This window comes from Muntiacus reevesi, chromosome 1 (genome assembly GCF_963930625.1).
Source record: "Muntiacus reevesi chromosome 1, mMunRee1.1, whole genome shotgun sequence".
NCBI classification, from domain to species: domain Eukaryota; kingdom Metazoa; phylum Chordata; class Mammalia; order Artiodactyla; family Cervidae; genus Muntiacus; species Muntiacus reevesi.
The window spans coordinates 148,300,100-148,326,621 of NC_089249.1; the positions used below are offsets into that span (position 1 = coordinate 148,300,100).

The 26,522-nt window shown below is 41.6% G+C and overlaps 1 protein-coding gene across 1 annotated transcript in view; it reads right to left on the reverse strand.

Annotated features, from left to right (window-relative positions):
• C8A (complement C8 alpha chain) overlaps nt 1–26,522 on the reverse strand; it is a 68,555-nt gene that overhangs the window by 25,614 nt on the left and 16,419 nt on the right. Inside the window, exons 2-7 of the mRNA XM_065928955.1 lie at nt 26,186–26,288; nt 20,372–20,516; nt 18,883–19,030; nt 13,222–13,411; nt 10,583–10,783; nt 8,305–8,545 (exon numbers count right to left, since the gene is read on the reverse strand). Of these exons, the coding sequence (XP_065785027.1) occupies nt 8,305–8,545; nt 10,583–10,783; nt 13,222–13,411; nt 18,883–19,030; nt 20,372–20,516; nt 26,186–26,288 (1,028 nt within the window). The remainder of the gene's footprint in view (nt 1–8,304; nt 8,546–10,582; nt 10,784–13,221; nt 13,412–18,882; nt 19,031–20,371; nt 20,517–26,185; nt 26,289–26,522) is intronic.

A 26,522-nucleotide genomic window follows, 5' to 3' on the forward strand; every position in this document is an offset into this window, starting at 1 on the left:
AATGCTGAGTTTTCCAAATGTGCTGGCATATTGACTGCATCACTTTAACAGCATCATCTTTCAGGATTTGAAATAACAGGCTGGAATTCCATCATCTCCACTAGCTTTGTCAGTAGTATTGCTTTCTAAGACCCACTTGATTTCATATTCCAGGATGTCTGGCTCTAGATGAGTGATCACACCATTGTGGTTTTCCAGGTCATTAAGACCTTTTTTGTAGAGTTCTTCTGTGTATTCTTGCCACCTCTTCTTAATATCTTTTGCTTCTTTTAAGTTCATACCATTTCTATCTTTTATTGTGTCCATCTTTTCATGAAATATTCCCTTGATATCTCCAGTTTTCTTGAAGAGATCTCTAGTCTGTCCCATTCTATTGTTTTCTTCTATTTCTTTGCATTGTTCACTTAAGACGGCTTTCTTATCTCTCCTTTCTATTCTTTGGAACTCTGCATTCAGATAGGTGTATCTTTCCCTTTGTCCTTTGCCTTTCACTTCTCTTCTTTACTCAGCTATTTGTAAGGCCTCCTCAGACACCATTTTGCATTATTGCATTTCTTTTTCTTGGGGATGGTTTTGGTCACCGCCACCTGTACAATGTTACAAACCTCTGTCCATGGTTCTTCAGGCACTTTTGTCTATCAGATCTAATCCCTTAAATCTATTTGGCACTTCCACTGTGTAATCCTAAGTGATTTGTTTTAGGTCATTCCTGAATGGCCTAGTGGTTTTCCTTACTTTCATCAATTTAAGTCTGAATTTTGCAATAAGGAGCTCATGATCTGAGCCACAGTCAGCTCCTGGGCTTGTTTTTGCTGACTGTAAACAGCTTCTACATCTTCAGCTGCAAAGAATATAATCAGTCTGATCTCGGTATTGATCATCTGGTGATGTCCACGTGTAGAGTCATCTCTTATGTTGCTGGAAGAGGATGTTTGCTATGATCAGTGCATTCTCTTGCCAAATTCTGTTAGCCTTTGCCCTGCTTCATTTTGTACTCCAAGGCCAAACTTACCTGTTTCTCCAGGTATCTCTTGACTTCCTACTTTTGCATTTCAGTCCCCTATGATGAAAAGGACTTCTTTTTTTTTTTTTTTTTTTCCTGTTAGTTCTATAAAGTCTTGTAGGTCTTCATAGAACCGTTTAACTTCTTCTTCAGCTTTAGTGATTGGAGCATAGACTTGAATCACTGTGATGTTGAATGGTTTGTCTTGAAAACAAACCAAGTTCATTCTATAATTTTTTGAGATTGCACCCAACCACTGCATTTCAAGCTCTTTTGACTATGAGGGCTACTCCATTTCTTCTAAGGGATTCTTGCCATAGTAGTAGATATAACGGTCATCTGAATTAAATTCACCCATTTCCATCATAGTGTTACTACACCAACATAGTGCAGCCATATGTACCATTTCTAAGCTCTTGCTATATGTCAGGCCCTGGGCCACCTGATCACACCTTTTTCTCTCTCTTAGTCACTAAGTTGTGTCCATCTCTTGCAACCCCATGGACTGTAGCCAGCCAGGCTCCTCTGTCCATGAGATTCTGCAGACAAGAATACTGGAGTGGGTTGCCATTTCCCTCTCCAGGGGATCTTCCTGACCCAGGAATTGAACCCAGGTCTCCTGCATTGCAGGCAGATTCTTTACCAACTGAGCTATGAGGAGAAGCCCTGATCACATAGACTGTTTCATTGCATATTCATAACAGTCCTATGAAGTGTCTTCTGTCATTGTCTCATTTAGGGGAACAGGAACCAGACAGGAGGAGGGAGGCATTTGCCTGAAGGCATTTGCCTGAGGGTCACATGGTCAGTCAGTGGTAGAGATGAGATATGAACATAAAGAATCTAAATTAGAACCTTTTTCAGCAATTGATGCTTAATGAATACTCATTATCATTAGCATTACTCTAAATATTTTCTGTAGATAACTTTTCTTATTCCTCACAATTAATATGAGTTAAATGTCATTAATGCCTCCAGCTTAAGGGATGAAGAAATTAAGACTTAAAATGATTAAGTTATTTGCCGGTAATCACACAGTTAGTAACGTGACAGAACTTACATTTTCAAACATTAAGCTATACTAACATCCTGCATTCAAGGGAAAACAAATCTCTTTAAACACTTACCATCCAAAATGTATTGATACTTGGAATTATTCTCAAACAAGCCTTTATTATCATTCCCACTTGGGTCTTGAAAGCAACTGAGGTTCAGAGAAATTAAGTTCCCTGACGGAGGTCATGCAATACTAAATGGTAGAACCAAGATCTCCACCCAGATGTGTCTGACTCCCAAGTTTAGATCCCTCACTACCATCTGCCAGCATATTTCTTCATTCCACAGACCTTGATCAAAAGATTCTGCTACTTAGTCTCCCCACCTAAAACTGTAATCTATAATAATAATCACTACTCACACAATATTTTCTTTATCATGATGCTTTTTAGAAATATCTTCATTAACTCTTGTAATGGTTTTTAAAAGTAGTTTATTATACTTACATTAGTTGTGGGAAAACTGAAACTCAGAGATACAAAGTATTAGCTTTTAAATGGAAGAACCAAAAGCAAAGATATCTTTGTAAAAAGATACCACATTGCCTGATGGCTTTCACGGGGCCATAAAATGCTATTGGCTTCCTTCCCAACCGGAGCATCAATAGAAGTCGTTGTCTTTAAGATCTTTGCAGACCTTGTCAATACTCCAAATTACAGAATCAAGAGACTTCCCTGGTGGCTCAACAGTGAAGAATTCACCTGTAATGCAGGAGACTCAGAGACATAGATTCAATCCCTGGGTCAGGAAGATTCCCTGGAAGAGGATATGGCAACTCACTCCAGTAATCTTGCCTGAAAAATCCCATAAACAGAGGAGTTTGGTGGACTGCTGTCCATGGTGCCGCAGAAGAGTTGGACACAACTGAACGTCTAAGCAACAGCAATGGAATCATGAACCTTTAGAGTTTTGAGGGCTATTAGTTTACCTTCTATTCCATGTATAGTTTCCCTCACATCATTCCAGATGGAGATATCTTATCTAGCTTACTTAGATTCCTTAACTTATACGAAAATCTGTTTCATGTGGCATTTGAGAGACAAAGGTCACAGAAGCTAAGCCAAATGTATCAAGGAAGCCTGAATGCCTCAAGAGGTAAAGAATCCACCTGCAATGCAGAAGATATAGGAGACAAGGGTTTGATTCCTGGGCTGGGAAGATACCTTGGAGAAGGAAATGGCAACCCACTCCAGCATTCTAGCCTGAAAAATTCCATGAACAGAGGAGCCTGGCAGCTACAGTCCATAGGGTCACAAAGAGTCAGACACAAATGAGCATGCACATGCAAGACCTACCTACATTGGCCATAAAGGGAAAGTCTAGTTCACTGTCTAGTAGAAGACACATATAGATAATTATAATTAGTATAGTATATGAATTTATATATACATACATATAAATTCTGGATTATTTTCTTGGCTCGAGAATCCCTGCCAGATTTCCAAATGCTAGAGATACCTCTCCTAGGAAGTTGGCCCTCCTAGGCACACTCATCATGTTCTTCTCGCCCTAATATGTGTGTGTGTGTGTGTGGGGAGGGGGTTGAAATATAATATAGAAGGAGTATTTACACTTCACAATTCACATGCAGGTCATCTGCAAATTACCTAAACTCTATTTCAAAATATGTCTCAAATCGATCATATTCTTTCATCTCCATTCTTGATTCCTTACCTGGATACCAACAAGAGTCTTCTAACTGTGCTCCCTGAGTCTGCTCTCACCCCCTCTAATCTGTGCTCTCCAGACAGTGGAATGACCTACTGACACAGAAATTAGACCATGGCACTGCTGGGTAACCTTTTAGGGATTTCCTTTTCACAGCAGACAAGGCCTATACTTCTTACCGCAACCAGCAGGACCATCTGCAGCTACTTCCAACCTCATCTCCCTCCATCTCCCACCTTATCTGCAGGCTTCAGCCACACATTCTTATTTCAGTTCTCAAACACCCCAGGCTGTCCATTCTGCCCAGGGCACCTTCCCTCTTGTCTTGGGAGTCTCCTTCTGAGTATCTTTTTGGACCTTATCCTATTTCCTCAAGAGACTTTCCCAGATAATCCTAAACTGGCTGTCTTCTCCCTCTCCTTCCACAGTTAGTTTCTATTTCTGCAACCTGTTCATTTGCTACATGGCTTATATCACAATTTGCAATTGGCTCAGCTGGTAAAGAATCCGCCTGCAATGAGGAAGACCTGGGTTTGATCCCTGAGTTGGGAAGATCCCCTGGAGAAGGGAAAGGCTACCCACTCCGGTATTCTGGCCTGGAGAATTCCATGGACTATATAGTCCATGGGGTCTCAAAAAGTCGGACACGACTGAGTGACTTGCATTTCACTTCACTTCATGTATCTATTCATTAGCTCACTCAACAGAAGCTATTAAGGCCAAACACTGTTCTAGGAAATGAATATACAATAGCAAACAAAACATATGAGGTCCCTGCTCTCATGGAACATGCATACTAGGAAGAAGAGGTTGACAATAAACAAATAAGCATGTGAACATGGTAATTACTGAATATATAGTGATGGCCTGAGAATAAAAATAGGATGCTATACCAAAGAGGGACTTGCTACATGGTCATTAAAGGCCTTTTGGAAAGGGGGGCATTTAAGTTGAGATTTGAATGGTTAGAATACAGCTATGCAAACATCAGAGGGAAGGGTAGCCCAGACAGAGAGAACTGCTAGTACCGAGGCTGTAAGCTAAAATAAGCTTGCTATGGTAGAGTGTTTGCAGAACAACAGTGATAACAACAAGAATAGAAAGAAATGAAAGAAAAAGTAAAAGGAAAGAGGAGAAAAGTAAAGAAAGACAAAACAAAAGCCATCATACTCTAGCAGTGGCCAGATAAGAGATCAGAGTGGTTTGGACCAGTTAGATGGTAATAGAGATGTGGTCAGATGCCATGTATGCTTTAGAAATAAAAGGTGACAGATCTCACTGAGGAGGGGCAGAAAGTAAAGGAGGAACCAAGAATGACATCTGGATTTAAAGGTGTTTATTTAGTTTCTTGCACTAGATTGTAAGCTTTGCAAGAACAGGAACGATATCTATTTTGTTTACCTGGCACATAATACAAACATAATTGATGAATGGATATCTGTATGAACGAAACTATGAAAGAACGGGCAGAGGGATGTCAGGGAGGTTTCACAGAGGTGGGGGTACCTGCACAAGGTTCCGAAGAATAAGTTGAAATCAGTCAGGTTGGCAAGACAGGGAAGCATTTTGGAGGCTGACAGCATGCACACAAGAGGAGTCAGGAAACATACATGAACAGAACAGCGTCACTGAAATACTTGACCTGCCCTAGGTAAATTATCAGCTCGGTAATGGGGCCAGACTCCAGAGATCCCAGATGGTGAATGTACTATTCTCTTTGTCATATTTTTATATAAAGACAAATAATAGGAGCTCCAAAGAAGGGATGAAGGAGAAAAAAAAAATCTAAATCCAGAAATTCCAGCCCAAAGCCATACTGATCCCTGTAGAAGGTAGAAAGCTGTCAGCAGCAGCCCTTGAGGAAAGTCTGGGGTCCCAGTGAAGTCTAACGTCACCTCCCCAACATCCAAGACGTCCCTTGATTTTTGATGCACGGTTTCATGCTGTCTTTAGGGGAGAAGCATTTTATCTAAACGACACATTAGAAGGAAACAGCCTCGTGCATCCTCTGGGATGAACCCATAGAGGATCTGAGGCAAACCCAAGGACGGATGAGTCCCCCCAAAGCAAACCAGCCCGTGTTCATTTAAATCATTCCATTCCAAGCTCAGCTCTTTGAGGGAGGGGATGTATACCACACAGTGTTTCTTAGAAACAAGCACTTAATAGAATATAAATATTATTAAAGTCATATAGATCAAAGACACCCAGAGAGAAAAAAGACATTGAAAAAGAAGAGAGTGAGGGAAGGAGTGAGAGAGAGGATGAGAAAGAGACAAAGAGAAAATTAGACAAACATCAAACATGGAGTGAGAGTATGCGTGATTCTGTTTGTCAAAGGAAAAGAAGGTAGATGTTTTTATTCTTTGTAGGTTGATATGTAAATGACATTCTGATTTATTAGCGGGCTCCAGCAGATGAGGTGATGATTAGCACATTTCCATATTTATAGAAAAGCAACACTAACTTTCCGGATTTATAGAAAATCAGCTCTTCACAAATAGCAAATTGTGCTATTATCGACATATGGTTTTCTATAAACAGAGCTGAGGTAATTATCCCTGGGACAATTCGTTGGTGGGCTCCTTTTGAATATTAACCACATTGGAATCCCATTTCTGCCTCACAGATTTTGAAGCAGAGGGGGCTTGAGATACCCCAGGCAATTAATTAGTAATCCAGTACCAAAGACAGAGCCCAAATGAAAGGCTGTACCAGAAACACATGGTGAAAAGACACAGGTCCAGGGGTCTGACGCCAGTTTCCTGCAGCCCTGGGCCAAATATAGGGAAGTAATTAACTTCCCTAAGGAGCCTCAGCATTTCTGGGGCTAAAACTAGAGTAAAACCAACCTCCAAATCTTGTCAAGAATATTAAATAAGAATATATACAACAGCCCTGAAACTTAGTAAGTACTCAATAAATGTTAGCTCTTTGTCCTTCCTCATGGTTTTGAGTGACTCATAAAAAGATCCACTTGAATTAAGTTTTTCAAACTCTTTTTTTATACTGATCTATCCTGAACTATTTCATTTGTCATGACTCTGTACATATACATGTCTTTAACCAAAAGAAGTTTCTTGAAGCAATAACTTATCCTCACTGCCTACAATCCATTATGATATTTTCTCTTTCATGTTGTTCAAAATGTTTGTGATCTATACAATGATTTCAGGATCTACTATTGGGTTTCAACCTGCAGTTTGTTAAGTATTATGCTGCAGGAAGGTAGGGACTGTATTTAGATTTGCTTGCCTTTGTATCCCTAGCACAAACACATAGAAGATACTGAATAGATACTTGAATTATAAAAGAGTGGATACACAGGTAGATGGACGAGTTTATGAATGGCCCTAGTCAGGAATCTAAGTTAACACCCTCTTCAAACTCAATGTCTTGTTTTGCTTGCTCACTGTGTACTAAACCCTGTGTTGAGCGCTAAAGAGGTGGAAAAGTGTCAGACACGATGCTTGCTTTTAAGGATCTTGCTGTCTAGATGAGAAGAGAAATAATTAACATTTGGAAAATTGCTTTAAAGACTAAACTGTGGAATTTATATGAATGTGTTGAAGGAAGAAAGTGACCAGCCTGAACTGGTGCAGTTAGAGAAACTTCTTGAAACTTGGAGGTTGAACTTGGGCTTGAAAAATGAATACACCTTTCACCCTTCTACTCATTCACTGGTTCTCAAACTATACTAAGCATCAAAATAACCTGGAGGGTGATTGTCGAAACACACACTGCTGGACCCACTCCCAGAGTTCCTCATTTAGCAGGTTTGGGATGAGAACCTGAGAATTTGCATTTTAACACATTCCCAGGTGATGCTGATGCTATTGGTGGGAGCCCACATGTTTTAGAACCACTATTCTAGCAGTTTGGAGTGAGACCATGGAGATTGTTGATGTCTTGCTAAAGATTTTAGAACTTTAGTATTAGCCATGCAGGATCTTAGGCAAGGAGGTGACATCCTAAGATCTGTAAGGCAGAAAGATCCTTCTGGTAGCAGTGTTGAGAATGGATTGGAAGAGGTGAGTCTTCCTTTGCAGACCATTTAGGAGTTGCTGCAGTAATAAGTGAAAGATGTACACCCAGACTCCCACTGCAGGAGGGGATGTAGAAGAAAGGATGGAGGAGAGCTGCTCAGGAGAGAGAACTGAAGGGTCTTAGAGATCTACAGGGGTGGAGGGGAAGGAGGGTCTGGAATGACTCTAGGTTTCTGCCATCACTGACTGCTTGGATGGCCATTCTACCCACCAAGAATCTACATTTAAAATGTTTTAACATTTTAAATAGGAAAACCCCAGAGACCCTTTAATAAAGAAATAACTATGGTGCCATAGAAAATGCACGATTTTGGACAGCCAGACAAGTCTGCATTCAAATTCTATTTGTGGTGCTTCCGAGCAAGCCACTTCACCCTGTTGAACCTCAAGTTCCTATAAATAATAATACTAATGCTACCTTACAGGGTTGTCATGGAGACTAAATGCATGGCTGAGAGTCAGTGGCTAGAAAACTGCTCACCATGTCTGGTGTACGCATTGAACACTATGTGCATCACACATTCTACTTACCAGCTGTTGCCATTTTTTCTCTGTTAAGCACCAGGATATACTCATAAACACCACCCATCGATCCAGACGTTATGTAATGGGTGCCATAGTCATTGATGAACTTGGCATACATGCCATAATGGTATCGCTCTGGAAGCTCCATTAGTGACTGCAGCATACTTTCATCCAGCATGATGTTTTCCCTCCTCATCTTAAAATGAGCAGTCCGCACCTTTGTGAAAATTCTCATAAAGATGTATTTCTGCCAACAACAATGACCACCATTAAATGAGGGAAAAGAACAAAAAGAGTATATCTTTTACCACATGAGATCACGTAAAAGGTCAGCATTTAGTACCTGTGGTATACATATATTATATATATGTAATATATATATATACACCTACATATATCTATGGGAATTATATGTAAATGTATAGATATATTTACATATGTATGTATATAAATATATATAATGGAGTATTATTACATTTTGCAAGCATATATTAGACACCGGTGTGTACCTGACTTCTCCTGTACCTTCATCTTTGTTCCTACTATGCCATCCAGATCAAGTTCTTATCATCCCTCACTGAGTTCATTATTACGGTGTGTTTCATTGTGTTCCTTGCCTCTATCCTGCCCTCAGCCAACTCTTACCTCCACATCTTTCTCTAATTAAAGCATTGCATTATGCAACTTCCAACATAAGTATTAGGCATCCATTAAAAATTATGCCTAGGAATATTTCAATGACATTGTGAAATGCTAATATCATTTAATTTGTTGAACAAATACCTATCAGTGCCTGTCATCACATGCTTTATGCCAAGTGCAGGGAACATGATCTTAAATGAGATAGTCCCTGCCCTCATAAAGCTTATATTTTAGTGGTAATCTTATACCATTCAGTAATCAAGAAATGCAGGATCCTGATATCATAATAAAAAAAAAAAAAAAAAAGAGGACCAAGATGAGGTTGGATTGGTTTAAGAGGAAGTGGGTTATGCATGAGCTTTCCTTGCAGAGAATGTAAACCTTGTTCCAAAGTGATAGTGAAAGTTGAAGGAAACTACCTGGTTTTTGAAAAGTCCACACGACTCTGTGAGAGTCATATCTCAGAACAATACTTCCCTTCAGATCAATAGCTTATTGTGACAAAGCTCCAAAATGTAATTTTTATATATTAACAAAGTTAATTTTTATAATTGTATTTTCATTACATAAAATCGGAGAAGGCAATGGCAACCCACTCCAGTACTCTTGCCTGGAAAATCCCACGGACGGAGGAGCCTGGTAGGCTGCAGTACATGGGGTCGCGAAGAGTCGGACACGACTTCACTTTCACTTTCACTTTTCACTTTCATGCATTGGAGAAGGAAATGGCAACCCACTCCAGTGTTCTTCCCTGGAGAATCCCAGGGACGGTGGAGCCTGGTGGGCTGCTGTCTGTGGGGTCGCACGGAGTCGGACATGACTGAAGCGACTTAGCAGCAGCAGCATCATGTAAAATAATGTTTTGAGCCCTCTGTAAATCCCAAGTTCTGGTATCAATGTTTTGAGGGTTTCGGGTAAATTTCTGATCAATCAATATTGCTCTGGCTCCTGATTACCTCTCCATCCTATCACTCCCTGTTTTCCCTTCCCACCTGGACTTCAGACAGTGGAAGTCCTTTCAGTCCACATCTGTGTGAGGCAGTCGCTCATCTCCAGGTCTTTGCACATGGTCATTCCCCAGGCTGAGAACAGCCTTCTGTTAGCTTCTGCCTCACTTCATCCAGACAACTGGTACTAGTCTTTAGATATCAGTTAAGGCAGACTCCCTGACTTCCTCAAGGAAGCATTGCCTGATAATAGACAGGATAATAGCCAATTAGTAGTAAATGGTTGATGAAGAAATGTTGATGAAGAAAGATTCATTGAGCAGGCCAGCCATCCAATCTGTTTGGAAAAGCCAGGATTGCTGTAGAATTCTTCCAAGTCTAGTTTAGAGGACTTGGCTGTTTCTCTTTAAGACATTACCATTCTAAGTATTTCCCTGTATGCTCCAGGTAACCATGAAAAAGGATGGGGAAGTGATAAGAGTACTAGTCTTATCATGCAATGTTATTCCCTTTGTGATGATTCTATATGTGAAAGTGTAATAAGAAAACAAACATGATTACCACTGATCAGACATTTCCAATTACACAAGCAAATGAAGGTTCAATTACTACTGTACTTTTTAATGCGGTTAAGGTAGTATGTGTTCAGCATAGATTATGTAATACTGTGCAACATGGGCATTATGTTTTAATACCTTCTCATTATACTTGCTTAACGTTTTTAAGAAGGAAGCATTTTGTGACGCGGATACACCTGCAGTCACCATGACTGGGCTGCCTGTAAGGCTCACACCAATGGTCAGTCCAAATGATGCATAGTTGTCATTTTTTACTTTATTAAGAAGATCATTTGCATCATTATATATCTCTGAAGAGATTTTAGTGTCTGCCAGGGCCTGAAAGGAAACACATAAATGTTAGCTTTGTACACATAAAGTTATAATCCAATTCATAGGTAATATTTAAATATTTTCTCTGTAAAATAACCAGTGTTTCAGATTATTATAAATACTCCTTTAAAAGACTATTCCAAATTGATACTAAAATGCAGAAAATTCAGCAGTGCTTAGTTATTAGTGGTACTACTAAAATATTTATTTAAATGTACACACATGATTCTGATAAAATGTTGTAATGTTCTGTGCATTTATTTCTTTCCAGAGGGCTTGTCCTTCCTGTGTAGAAGATAGGAAAATAGATACCCTTCCTTCCTGCTTGACTCTGTAGTGGGGAAATACGGAAAGCCATATCTAAGTATGGACAAAGGGCAAAGGCAGGCAGGTGGTGACAGTTCTAAGCAGAGGTATGTTTAGGGACCACCCAAAAGTGTTTGGTTATTTCATTCCAGGACTGCATTTCTCAGCCAGCTTGACCTGAGGTGTGGTCATGTGCTTTCTTTGAGCTAAGGAAGTGAGGGTTAGGAGCCCATGGGTGGTTCACTCTGTAATCGTAAGAGCATGTGTTGAGATGGAGGCTCCATTAATTTGGGTCCTGAGTGTTCGTGATGATGAGAGTTTCCTTTCCACCTTAGGTTGAATGAATAGCAAAAGAAGGGCATTACTGTTTTAAAGCACTGAGATTGAAGAATCTTTTGTTGCCACAGCATAGCCTAGTCTATTTTGTCTGACACATAGGCCCTAGACCATCCTCCGGTTAGGAAGACGGCATTGCCTATGTCTTCCAGCTTGGCTTACTTAGACCTGATGGCAGGGGTGGAAGTGGGCTGGAGAGAGCCAGTTTCTTTTTTTTTAACTTAAATACAGTTGATTTACAGCATTGTGTTAGTTTCAGGTATGTAGCTTCAGATTCATTTCCGTTATAGTTTATTACAGGACATTGAATATAATTCTCTGTGCTATGCGGTAAATCCTCATTATTTATTTTATATGTAGTAGTTTGCATCCATTACTCCCATATTCCTGATTTATCTCTCCCCTTTCCCTTTCCCCTTTGGTAGCCCTAAGTTTGTTTTATATGTATATGAGTCTATTATTATTTTGTGCTTAATTTGATTTGTATTAGCACTTTAGATTCCACATACAAGTGATCAATCATATAATGTTTATCTTTGCCTGGCTTATTTAGGGTGAAAATGTCTAGGTCCAACCATGTTATTGCAAATGGCATTGTCATCCTTTTTTATGGCCGAGTAATATTCTATTGTATATATGTACCACATCTTCTTCATCCATTCCTCTGTGGATGGACATTTGCTTCCACATCTTAGCTATTGTGGACAGTGAGAATTGACTTCTTAAAACAGAATCCATAAGCCTAGCCTTATCCTCTGTCAATATTTTTCTTTTGAGAAACTTGGGGGGATGAGGGATGTGACTAGATAGTTGTTCAGGGTCCTGGCATCCTATCATCTCTCTCTGTAGATAGAATGTACATGATACAGAGAGAATTTGCATCATCTAGCCTCCCTTCTAAATGCTGTATAGCCAGGCTTAGTTCAGATAGATCTGGATTTAAATCTTGTCTCTGCTACCTGTTGGGCCTGACATTTATCCCTCTAAGTCTCTGGGATTTTTAATATCTAAAATGGGCCAATGGTAATATCTGTTCGATTGTCTTGTAATGAAGATTCAGGGGGAGAATTTGTGTGAAAGCAGAAGAGCTGAAACTTGGTAAGCTTCCAGTGAGGTGTGCTGTGTCGATGGCTCACCCCAGGGTGAGGGGTAGAGAAATGAATGATCAGGAGCAGGCCTTGGAGCTGACTGTGAGCTCCATGGTGATCAGGAGACTGCAGAATTTTAAAGATGTGGAGAATTTTAGGGAACCTTAGCAGTTTGCAAGCACTTTTCAATAGCAGAACCCTTTCTTCCAACAAAATGATGTACAGAAAGCCAAGAGATGAAGTTCACCTGTGAGGACCTGCCCTTGGGGAAGCAGGGGTGCAGGTCTCAGGAACCCCAGTCACCTCCTGTCTTGCCCCCAATTTACATCTTAGGAACCAGAGCCTGGGGAGGGACAGTGAGTTGCTGAATGTCTGATATACATCTGTTCTAATAGTGTCAAAACCTGGAAATAGGGCTTCTGACTAGCAGCCCAGAATAGAGGGCCCCAGTCTATTTCACTGCTTTAGGACCAGAACCGAGATCTAGCGGAGGTGGTCCCATTTTCAGTACAGTCCCGTTTACAGAGGCTCCCTGGCCCTGACCTGGACTCTTCAGCCCTGAGCATGTGTGGGAACAGGCGCATTGGGAGCATCAGCCACCAGCAACCTATAGGAAGTAAAATCTTCCAAAGCCAGTCATCCTATCTTCACCAGTAGACTGCCCCTCCATGCCTTGCTGCCACAGTGGCCTGTGAGCACCCCGTTCAGACTTACTTCAAAGTGATATTTCAGGAAATTGTAGGGTTTCCGGAAGTACTTCTCATCGTCTCCATAGTAGAGACGCTCACAGGTGGGGTCATACCGAAGCTCCCTCCATTCCCCATTGTATACAGTCTCACACTGGCCGCCGTAGTACCTGGCATCATACACATTCTGAGTTTCCTCCTGGGTCAGGATATTATACCTAAATTGAAAAAGAAAGCAGCTTCTAGGAGAGAGCACTGGAAAAGCAAAGAATAACACAAAGTATGCTCTGCACGTTGATGTGGCTGGTAGGCTGAGCGGTGTTTCTCAGACTGAGTTATGTGAGGCACTGGTTTTCCTTGAAGTATCTTAAGGGCCATTTTGGGAAACAGTGGGAAACTGAGTGGGGTGGGCGCGAGCCTCCCACCTTCCCTTAAACCAGGCCAGCCAGACAACATCATTCAGCATCTTCGACAGGGCTCCCACGTAGGAGGCACTCCTAAACATTTGTTGAGTAAACTGAAGAAGAATATGCATGATTATCAAAATTCTGAGCCCAGGAACTAGATAGTCCAGATCTATTTCATGTCTTTGCCACATCAAGCTGTGTGATTGACCTTGGGCAGATCATTTAATCTCTTTGTGTTTCAGTTTAGTCATTTGTAAAAAAAAAAAAAACAAAAAAAACAAAAACCGCTAATACTACTGCCCTCGCAGAGTTAAGCATGAGTTAAAACAAGTAAAGGAATCATCATAGTACTCATGTGAAATATTAAGAAAATGTTGCTGCTGTTGGTTTTTGTTAGTATTATTTCAGAAGAAGTTCTGCTGCTAAAAACTAACTTTGAAATATTGATATAGTTCATAGTGGTAAGCTGATGATCTAATCCTCAGAAAGGCTGTAGCCTTCTAGGCAGCATGGAGAAACACAATGTGAATTTAGGGAGTTGAGTCACTAAGTCATGTCTGACTCTCTATGACCCCATGGACTGTATTGCCCCCCAGGCTCCTCTGTCCATGGGATTCTCCAGGCAAGAATGCTGGAGTGGGTTGCCATCTCCTTCTCCAGAAATCAGGGAGACACCTGCTTAATTTCCAGCTCCGTCATTTACTAGCTGTGTGACTTTGTAGAAAGTTTCTACAAACTTCCTGAAGATCATTTTCCTCATTTGAAGAGCAAAATAGTAAAAATCTCGTTTGGTGACGTCCAAATGAGAGCATTAGGGTAAAACAGAAGTACACTTGATAGAAATACTTCTTTTCCCCTGGCCCAAGACCTCACGTCTATCTGCCTAAGTCCTCTGTTTTACGTCATGGATGGTTTAACCATATTTAGGTAAAAATAATGTGAAACAGGTGAAAGACAGCTTTAATTTCTTAAAAAGAGAAAGTTAACTGAACAAAAGCATGAAAGTTGACTAAGAGTTCGAAGACCTTATAATCTAAGCCTCTTATGTTGTAGACAATAAAATGATTGCTTTTCTTTGCATCTCAAACTTCTTTTCAGCCTTTAAGACCCAACTCGAACATTGCCTCCTCTGTATCACCTTCTTTGATTATCTTGGACAGACAATTGTCCCTCCTCTGTGTTCCCACGGCATTCGGCGATTGCCTCTGGCATAGCATATGTCATGTTTATTTCCTTTGTGAAAGGCACAAAGGCAAATTAGCAGGGGAAGAATTATGAATAAAACCTGCTTCTAAAGAATAAATGGATAATTATAGAGCTCTTGGCATATAGTAGAAGTTCAATATAAGTGAACTTCCTTCTTCTCTTCCTTTCTCCATCTCTTTCTTCCTATTAGTGGAAGTGATGTAATAATAGCTGTTATAAATTGAATACACATTTTACCAGATATTTAGCATACATTAGCTTTCAACCACATGACAATTTTGCAAATGTGAAAATTGAAGCTCAGAAAAATTAAGTAACTTACCTATAGTCAGTACTGGGAATTTTTCCCTAGATTTTTTGGACATTACAATCTAGGTTCTTACTCTTGACCCTGCAATTTCTATCTTTCCACCTATGGAACATGTTGCTACCTATAGCTGATAAATACAGGCTCTCTAATGGGCCAAAGAAAAACTCAAAAGAACCATAAGCTCTAAGATTGTACTGCCATCTCTAGCCATAAGTAAAACTTATGTATAGTTGGAAAATCTGATTTCAGAAGCCCTAGTGAAAATAAAAACAGAGAAATTCCACTTTTTAGAAATTTGTTCTGGAGAAATAGTCACACATGTGTACAAAATTATATATATGAGCATGTTTATTGTAGCACTGTTCATGAAAGGAAAAAGGGGGAAATAATCTAATTATCTTTCAGTTCCATAGGAGGTAATTTAATTATCATACACTTACACTATAGAAAAATTGGGAAATTTTTTTTTTTTTTTAATTTTTTACAAAGGTCCATATAGTAAATAATTTAGGCTTTGCAGGTTGTATAGATTTCTGCTACAACTACTCAACTCTTCCACTGTAGGGCAAAAGTTGTGTTTCAATAAAACTTTATTTAAAAACAGACTGCAGGCTGAATTTTGCCCCTAGGCCATGGTTTGCTGACCCTTGTTATGGAACACTACATTGTTGCTTAGAAAAAGACAATAGATGATATGGTGGGAAATCTTCAAAATATTGAGTGAAAACAAGTTGTGGGCAGTATGTATAGTCTAATCATATTTATATAAAATATACTTATGTCTATAATGCACAATACATTTAATTGAATTATTTCCATACAGTGTACGTTGGCAGTGCATTTTTACATGACTGGGAAGTCCCAAGTTTTAACAGGGGTCAGCTCCAGGGAAGGAAGAGAGAGAGGGTAAGTGGGTGGGACGAGGTTAAGGATGGTGAAGGAAAAAGCTCAGTTTTTAACCTCAAATAGTTATTACTTTTGTAACAATAAATAAGAATTAAAAACTGGGAATTGCCTAAATAAGAAAAAAATAAAATATCAGGAAAGGCCTCTGAGAGCTTATAAGTGAATGGAAAAACCACTGTAATGTCAGCTGTTGGGAGTGGAGGTGGCCCCTTTCTGCTGGTTTCAGTGTTCAGTGTGAGCAAAGTACTCAACCCAACAAGTATTAATATATTTGAAATTCTTCTGATTGAATCACATGAGATCAGGGTCGTGGTCTGAGATCTTTTTGTCAATAAGAAGGCAATCATTTCCCAAGTCAACACCTCAGTATTTCATGCTCATACTCTTTTCATCCCATAGTCACTTTTAAAATCAAGATTTTGGTGGTAGAACCTGAAATATGCCCTCCCAACATTCATATGTTGAAGTCCTGACTCCCAAAACCTCAGCATTTTACAGTATTTTGGTGATAGGATCCTTAAAATGGCAATTGAGGTAGAATGAGCTTATTAGGGAAGGCCCTAATCCAATATGACACGTGTCTCCTTATAAGAAGAGGAAGTTGGACACAGGATGGACAGAGGGAAAACCCTGTGAGGACGCAGGGAGAAGACGCCCATTCAGCAGCCCAGGAGAGAGGCCTCAGAAAAAGCAATCCTACCTTCACCTCCGGTTTCTAGCCTCCTGAGAAAATGAATTTTCTATTGCTTAAGCCACCTAGTTTTTTGGCACTTTGTTATGGCAGTCCCAGAAAACTAATATTATTGGTCTGGAAGAAACAAATACTTGATCATCTTTTCATGTGTGTGTGTCCACACGCACTTACAGGATTCTGCCCTAACTGGTAGGTGGGCTGTGATCTGAAGGTAATTAAAGCACAGTGAATGAGCGCTGCATGTCACGGAGCCCACACGTGACTGGGAGTGGCTGCCACATGGCCCAGCTGCTGTGAGATGATCGCTACCACTCTCTGTTTCCTCATCTGTGAAGCTCCAGCTGCTCCTATTGATTTGTTTCACTGCAATCAATACTCAGTAACAGACTGTTCTAGGAAAAGCTCTGATATAGAGGCTGAGGAGATGAAAAACGTAAGTCAGAGCAGCCTCTGCCCTCAAAGAGTTTATGTTCAAGTTAGGGGACAAGGCCCAAAGCAAGGACTAGCAATACCATGTGTCACAACAAGCTCATGCGTGTGCTGGGTGCTGGAGAAGCAGAGATGATGAGGGATCCCTTAGCCTGGGAAACAGACATCTCTGTCCTGTTGGCTACGTGCTGGGAGAGGAGGACACACAGGGATGCTAGGAGCAGTGGGAGGGGACTAAGCTAGCCTAAACAGCATTCAGAGGAGGAGAGGGGGTGTCAAAAAGACCAGCTGGAGATGAGGTCTGGGTGTCTTAACTGGGCTGTCATAGCAAAATACACCCAATACAATACCCAAGTCTGGGTGACTCTAAGAATTTTGACAAATTTATGTTCTCTCAGTTCTGGAAGTGGGAAGTCTAGGAGAAAGGTAGCATCAGGGTTGGTTTCTGATATGGCCTCTCTTCCTGGGTTGCAGATAGCCACCTTCTTGCCATGTCCTCACATGGCACCTTCTCTGTGCATGTCATGAGAGAGAGCTCTCTGGTGTGTCTTCCTCCTCATATAAGTATCCCAGTCCTATTGGATTAGGGCCCCAGCCTTATGACCTCATTTGACCTTAATTATCTCTGTAAAGGCCCTATCTCTAAATACAATCACATATGTGTTAGGGCTTCCACATATGAATTTCAGGGGGATGCAATTCAGTGCATAACGCTAGGTCAAAAGGTAACCAGATAGGAATATAAGGAAGGATATTCCAGAAAGATGGAACTAACTATGAAATCTCAGAAGAGAAGTGAGTGTTGTGTGTGTGGGTTTGAACCTAAACCTAAGGTATACAATGAAGTAAAGTTAGAATCAAGGCTGATTGGATCTCAACAGATTAAAAAAAAAAAAATGTGTCCTGAGAGGTGTAAGTCAGCAGTCGCAGAATGGAGATGCAAGCCCCACTGTGTCCCACCTTCAAGTCCATTTACTTGGCTGTGTGTCTCTATGTCAGCCTTGGTTGTATCAGCAACTGCAGTGCAAAGCAGGGTATGAATAGGGCTGCTGAAAAGTGCACTTAGTCAGGGAAGAGTTATTGGGGGGAATATCAGAAGCCTTCATAGAAGAGAGAACTTCATAAAAGGGCCTTGGAAATGGAATTGGGGCAAGAGGAATGAGCAGCAGAGTGGGAAAGGGTGAAATAAGGATATATGGATAGAGACAGAGGGGGGAAAACAGGAGCTATGTCATGTAAGCAGGACTGAGCAAATCACCTGTTATGACCTGAATTTTGTGCCCCCCCCCAATTCATATGCTAAAACTCTAACCCCCATGTGGTGGTATATAGAGGGAGACCGTTGGGAGGTGCTTTGATCATCAGGGTGGACCCCTCATGAATGGAGCTACTGCTCTTACAGAGGAAACCCACAGGGCACCCTGATCCCTTCCACCATGGGAGGACAGCAAGAAGACTGCTAACTGAAGGAACACCCTCACCTGACCAGGCTGACACCCTGGTCTCAGACTTCCAGCCGCAGAAGTCTGAGAAATAAATTTCTGTTGCTTATAGGTCACCCAGTGTGCGATATCTTGTTAGAGCAGCCTGAATGAACTAAGACAGAGGGACGGTGGCCTCTCAGGATGCACTCTAGAGGAATCCCTCCCAAAGACCCCTTTGTTTCCCTGAAACCAATACTCATGATTGATGAGAGGTCGTGCCTGGGACTCAGAGAACCAGCAGGCAGTGACTCACCCCAGGGCCGCCCTCTCTGATCCTGGAATTGGGTCATACTGGCTGCAGTCATTTTCCGAGATCCTGACGTCTTCACAGTCGTCCTCGTCAGAGCCATCCAGGCAGTCCTTGTCTCCATTACACACCAGGTGGCGTTTCAGGCAGCGACCTGAGCAAGGAGAGGTAGTGGATGCTTCTAGAGCCTCCAGGACTACTCCCCCTCCCTCATGACCTGTATCAGTTCAGTTCAGTTCAGTTCAGTCACTCAGTCATCTCTGACTCTTTCTGACCCCATGGACTGCAGCACGCCAAGCCTCCTTGTCCATCACCAACTCCCGGAGTTTACTCAAACTCATGTCCATTGAGTCAGTGATGCCAGCCAACCATCTCATCCTCTGTCATCCCCTTCTCCTCCTGCCCTCAATCTTTCCCAACATCAGGGTCTTTTCAAATGAGTCAGCTCTTCGCATCAGGTGGCCAAAGTAATACAGTTTCAGCTTCAACATCAGTCCTTCCAATGAATATTCAGGACTGAGTTCCTTTAAGATGGACTGGCTGGATCTCCTTAAAGTCGAAGGGACTCTCAAGAGTCTTCTCCAACACCATAGTTTAAAAGCATCAATTCTTTGGTGCTCAGCTTTCCTTATAGTCCAACTCTCACATCCGTATATGACCACTGGATCTGTTCCATCTCTGAAGCAACCCTTCAGTCCTCAGCGCTGTCCCATCCTCCTTTCATCCTCATTGCCTCCATCCTTCTCCCAGCCTTGCTGCTCCCACCTGCAGGCCCTCAGCTCAGACCCTGCCCCAGGCTCCTCCTCTCTATTCAGTCTCCACATCACAGCCCCAGGAATATTAAATGCTCTGCACCCTCCAGAGCCTCCCCATTCCTCTGTCTCCAAATGCCACCATCTGGTCCCTAGTTAGAAACCTGGCCCATCCCCTGCCTCTCTTCCCAAAGCACTTATTTTGGCCCTAAACCCGTGTGCTTTTGCACATTTTATCTCTTAGGACACTTGTTCATTTTCTAAGTCTCAGTTCAAGTACCATGTTGAATCCTGCCCTGACTCTCCAAAGCAGATTTAGGCACCCCTATACATACACCCATTACACTGGCTATCACAGGATATTGTCACTGATGCCTTATTTGTCTATCTCCCAAAGAGGCTAGGAGTACTGAGGATCAAGCACATGAATTTTTTTTATCTCTGCATCACTAGCAGGTAGCACATTACCTGGTCATCATATGCACTCAATTAATATTTATTCAATGAATGGATGGATGTGTGAATTGTACCTTTTTAAAATCAACATATGTTCCCAAAAACTTACCTCAAGATTACTTGGATTGCTGGCTTGACTTAAAATTCAGGTTCCTAGGTCCCATCTGAAACTTTCAGAATGATAACTTCCGGAGTCTGGAGTTCTGCATTCTAACAAGCTCCTGGAGAACTGTTTTGTACATTAAGTTTGACAGGCACAGCTGTTATCCTGCTGAGATGCTACTCACCTGTCTCCTTACACTGGAAATCCTGTCCACACTGTGCTTGACTCAGACAAGCTGTGGGACTGTGACAGCTGGCTTGGTCCCAGACATTCCCACTGCAGATGGTTCCCCCAAACTTGTTTGGCTGCAAGAGGCTCCGGTATCTGTACTAAATCAGATTTGGAAGCAGACACATTCATTGTCTTATCAATCAACCAAGATTGGTGCAGGCAGGTCTCAGCTCAACATAAGGAATGACTGTCTTAATGATTGAGAGCTCCCTGAAAAGCTGTCTTTGGAGGGGATGAGTAATCATAAATGGTGCTGTTCAACCAGAGGTTGTCATCAGCTGGAATATTGAATTAGGGCCTCCAAACATCAAATGAGAAGTTTGGACTAGGTGTTTCTAGGGTCTTCTTCCTTGCCAGGAAGGACCTCCATCTTCCCTTCCTGAAGCCAGTTAGTACCTATTTATCGTTCAAGACTCATGGTTTACCTTCTTGGGAAAAAACTTCTATAACTCAGTAATATATTCTCAGTTCCCTATGAACCCGCTCTCCTAGCACTTGTCATATAAGGTTGTTATTGTCTACTTCTTTGTCTATCTCCTTATTCTAGGAACAATTTTCATATGGGGTTAGGGCTACCAAAGGGAGGACGGTGTCTTATTTGGCTTCATGTACTTGGCATTTGATCTGTGATGGATTGCATGGGAGGCACTTTTAGAAGATGTTTATTGCTTCTCCTTTGTAAAATTTCTTCTGGTCATGGCATCTCCCCTTTCCTTGTGACATATCTCATATGATTCAGGTAGGGGTGATGTCACCCCCTTAGTTACAGAGTTGTGCGGATATGAATGAGGCAGGGAAACCAGTGCCCCATATCTGCCAAGTCACAATGATTGGTTCATGACTCAGCCTTATGGCAATCATAGTCCTCTCTGGGAATTTTCTTCCAGAACTTTTGGAAAAGACAGTTCCTTTTTAGCTGAAGTTGCCAGGTATCAAGTGATCATGTTGCCTATGAGGTAGAAAGAGCCCATGCAAGGCATTAAGAGACAAAGAGAGCTCTGAAGACACCATCTGAGCCTCTGTGTCCAGCTTTGACTTATTGAAGGAATAAATACTTATTGAAGGAAGGACAGAAAGAATAAAATGCATACCAATCTTGGGCTCGATGTTTTTATGTTACTGTTTTCTATAGGGTGTGCAGTGTGAGGTACTAGTGTATAAGGAGGAGGTTGAACAGTAAGATATTCCAAGAAATTGAAGTTCCATCCCTGTCTTTGAGAAGCTCAGAGTCTAGTTGACGAGATAAAAAAATATAACAACACAGAACATGGGGGTATAGAAAGCTTCATACAGAGTGTCAGTCAGCACCATATTTTCTGCTGCCTCTTATACTGGCTCAGCCCACAGGCCCTGCCTTCAAGTCTGTAAGTAAGTAAACAGGAAGGCAATGACTTGAAAAGCCAGAGAATTGAGTTCCTGACTTGAATCTATCTCTTACTCACTGTGTACAGTATCAGTGCCTGATAATTTCTGCGTCAGTTTCCAAATCTGTAAGATGAGGTGGTTGACCTAGTTTACTTCACTAATCATAATCACTAATGATTCCTCCACCTGTGTCCTATAGTTGGAAGAGCATGGGCATGAAATCAGCCCCAAATTAGACAGAGGAGCCTGGTGGGCTGCCGTCTATGGAGCCACACACAGTCGGACACGACTGACACGACTTAGCAGCAGCAGCAGTAGCAGCAGACCTACTTGGGTTAAAACCCCAGATTCACTTACCAACTGCCCACGAGCAAGTCACTTATCTTTTCTGAGCATCTGTTGTCTAATATGTAAAGTGCTTGTGATGATACCTTAGCTCAAAAGGGTTTTGTGAGAGCTAAGCGAGGTCTGAGACCATGTAGCCTTGTACCTGGCATATCATTGGTGCTTAATAAGCAGAAATGGTTTCTACATCATTATCATTATCAATGCAGCCTTTTCCAGATACTTCCAGGGATGAGTGCAAAACAATGTGACTTCCCCTCTCTTTCATCTTGCTCACTTCTGCCTACATGACTGCTCCTTAGCAAAGAGGCAGTTGTAGCAAAAAGAAGTGAGGCTCCAACCGGTCCATCTGCCTTTTGTGCCTGTCAGTTAATAACAGCGATGGCAGATTTGTAAACTTGGTGGGAAGAGAGTATAATTAATGGTCAGTGTGGGAATATGAAGATATTTTCAGTGTCTACCCACATTCTTGTTCCACAATGCAGTAAATACAAGAGAGCTTGTCATAGCAATATAGAGCCAGTTCTCTTCTCTTTCTTGCCCTCAAAAAACTTTCATCAGTTATGAGACCTGCAGTTACTAATGTGTTGATGATGATGATGTGCTTACTATTGAGTAAATAGTATACATTCTTTTTAAAAATATTATTATTTATTTGTTTGCCTGTTCCTGGTCTCAGTTGCAGCATATGAGATCTTTAGTTGAGGCATGCAAGCTCTCAGTTTGTGGCATGTGGGATCTAGTTCCCTGTGTGCATGCATGAGGGCTAAATCACTTCAGTCATGACCAACTCTTTGTGGCCCTGTGGGCTATAGCCCACCAGTCTCCTCTGTCCATAGGATTCTCCAGGCATGAATACTGAAGTGGGTTGCCATGCCTCCTCCAGGGGATGTTCTTCACCCAGGGGTTGAACCTACATCTCTTATGTTTCCTACATTGGCAGGCAAGTTCTAGCACCACCTGAGAAGCCATCTCATTCCCTGACCAGGAATCAAACCTGGGCCCCATGCACTGGGAGTGTGGAATCTTAGCCACTGGATCACCAGGGAAATCCCTCTACATTATTTATCTCACTTAATTCTCACAAGTCCAGGAGGTTACATTCTATTAATGATCCCATCTTAAACAGGGTTAGAATTCCAGTTCTGCAATTCACAGTGTATGTGGATGTACATCCAATGGATGTCACTGGATAAAGTCCTTAATTCCTCTGATCCTTGGTGTTCTCATCTGTAAGATGAGAGAGAGCTGAGAGTGTTCTAAAGATCAGTGATCACACAGGTAAAGACATCGGCTCTCTGTTCCATTCTGGTGTGTGCGCAGTAATAAGAGCTATCAACTTTGTCATCATCCTTGTAGCTGTTGGACTACTCTGGAACGATTATGACTGAGAAGCTATTGGATTGGGTAACCACTAATATCACTCACTACTGTCCGTGGCTCCAGGAGAGGCATACGGTTCAGATTCATGGGCATTTTGGAATCAGACTGGCCAGACTTTAAATTGAGGCTCTGCTGCATTCTTAATGGACAACCTAAGCAAAGGGGAGGACGGTGTCCATCTGTCTATCACCCACTACTGGCTGCCAAAGTCAAATAAAAAGATGATTTATTTAAAGCATTAGGACAGTCCTTGGTCTACAGAAATTATTTAATAAATGGCCACTATTACTGTCATTAACATCCTTCCTGTGGTTTCTATACTTGGAATGATGGTGCAGGCATCAGGTTCATTCCCACCCACTCCCTAGTATCTAGGTTGTTATCAAATAATGGAGACATTGTATTGCAGACAGGTTGATAAGGATACTCCCCAGGGACTTCTCCGTGCCATTGCCAATGGTTGGTATCATTAAGACATGATTTTCTTTTCTACCTAGTAGACAATGTTTCTTTTCAGAAATGCACATCTTTGGGAGATTTTGAGAGGAAGAAACATGTTAATAAAAAGAAACTCAGGTGGCCTTTCAATTAAATAGTTAACAGAATCATTTTAAGAATTACCTTAAAGACAGGACTTTTTGAATCCCTAAGAAAGTAATCAATGCTGATGTAAACTGTAAGTTATTCATATGTGCTATCTACTATCTAAACTGTAACACAAGAGAAAAATGTAGCTTTAGGATGTTATTTCAATGTATAATAGGTTGAATAATGGCCACGCAAAGAAATCAAGTCCTAATCCTTGAAAGTTGTAAATGTCACCTTATTTGGGAAAAGGATCTTTGCAGACTTCATTAATTTGAAGAAATTACTCTGGATTATCCAGGCGGACTCTGAATGCCATCACAGTGTCCTTGTAAGAGGAAGGCAGAGGGGCATATCACTTATACACATGAGGGAAATGCACAGAGGGAGGGAGTGATGCAGACAGAGGAGCAGCCCCCAGAAACTGGAAGATGCAAAGAACAACTTCTCCTCTGGAGCTTTCGGAGAGAGACTGCCTCTACTGACCCCTGACTGCAGGCTTCTGGTCTCCAGAACTGTGAGAGAATACATTTCTGTTGTTCTAAGCCACCCAGTTTGTGGCATTTATCACAGCAGATTCAGAAAATTGATCCAGAATGTCAAAGCAGAATGAGAATTGGGGGCCAGGTATTTTCAAACCGGAATTCCTAGAATTCTTTGGCATATCCCAGAGGTGGGAGAGGCAAGATCATAAATTTAAGCCTTCAAAGTCGAACAAACTATGTCCAAATGGTGTTTCCACCAGTGTCATCAAATCTTCCCAGAGCACTTTCCTATCTCTCTGAGGAGGGGGTTGGAGGCAGGGGAGCCATCAGCAGACTCTGTGAGAGGTCAAATGAGGAAAAAGGAGGGCTTGATTCAAGGCAGAAGGAGGAGGGGTAGAGAGGAGGGCACAGAAAGGAAGTGAAACTGCTCACATTTAGTGAACACTTACTCTTTGCCCTGGTGACTCAGCCAGTAAAGAACCCTTCTGCAATGTGGGAGACCTGGGGTTGATCTCTGGGTTGGGAAGATCCTCTGGAGAAGAGAACAGCTACCCCCTCCAGTATTCTGGCCTGGAGAATTCCATGGACTGTATAGTCCTTGGGGTCACAAAGCATCAGACACAACTGAGCGACTTTCACTTTTACTGTGTGCCAGATGCCATGAAAAGCGCTTTTGTATGCATTATTCATTTAATGTTCTCAAAAACTCTGTGATGTACATACTGTTCCTACTTTCACTTATAGATTAGCAATCAGAGGCACAGAGAAGGTAATAGATATGTCCAAAGTAACACAGCAAATAAGGTGCAAACCAGAATCTAAGCTGTTCAGTCAAAGCTGAAACACAGGCTTGACAGCAATAGGCTAGTATACAAGGCTCAGGCAGTGGTGTAGCATGTAAGGGGCTGCACCCAGTGAAGGTGTGTGTTATCTGCAGAGATTTTAAAATACTAAGAAAACAGAATAGAAGTTAGTCTTCTTATTATCATGATAGGCCAGTGATTCTGAACAAAGACAGAGCTATAATACTTCTCCCTGCCAGAGCAGAGTGCTCCCAACATCCCCCTTATGCTACTGAGTTTAGCAATCATTTTGGACCAATTAAAACCACTTATGTGGGCAAGATAGATATACATCTGTTCATTGGGCATGTCAGCCTTTTTCAGTGCACGAAAGTGAAATCCTCAGAAACACCCTGTGTGGCATGCTTTGGTTTATCTCAGTTTTCCATAGGTCATGGACAGCTTGGCATTTTGTTCTCAAGTCATTGGTCCCTCCAGATGACTCTCACTAGAGGGCAGTAGGTTGGCCAGGACCCAGAGAGGCCAGTGGGGATCAGTGTGCCCATGTCCGGAAGGCTACTTTTTTCCATCTAAGCCATAACATGCATGTCTGTGACGCCTCATCCAAATGCCTTACAAACAAAATCAGAAGAAGCAGAAATATGTTCCACCGTCATGTGTGTATGGCTTCTGAATACCTATTTCTAGACCCATTTTCTCCCCAGACTTCTAGATTTACAGTGCCAACTGCTTATCCCCATTTGAATGCATACTGCACAATCCAAATGCTAAATGCTCCAGAATTGGGCATTACTGTCTCACCTTTTTGTCCTGGCATGGAAAGCAGTCTGTCCACTCGGCCCAGCTGTCCAACTGACAGGAAACAGCTGCGGGGGTGAAATTCTCAACAGCCCGACTGACTCTCCTAGAGACAAAAGACCTCGATTCAGTTTTTCATTTTTTATCATGATCATTTCAATTTCTGTAATTATAAATGTGAAAAGGTGTTTTAATATGATGGCATCTTAATAATATGAAAACAGATGCTGAATTTTTCCCCAGCTTTATTGAGGCATAATTGATAAGAAAAAATTGTATGGTATATCTAAGATGACTGACGTGATAGTTTGGTATACATATACATTTTGACATGATTATC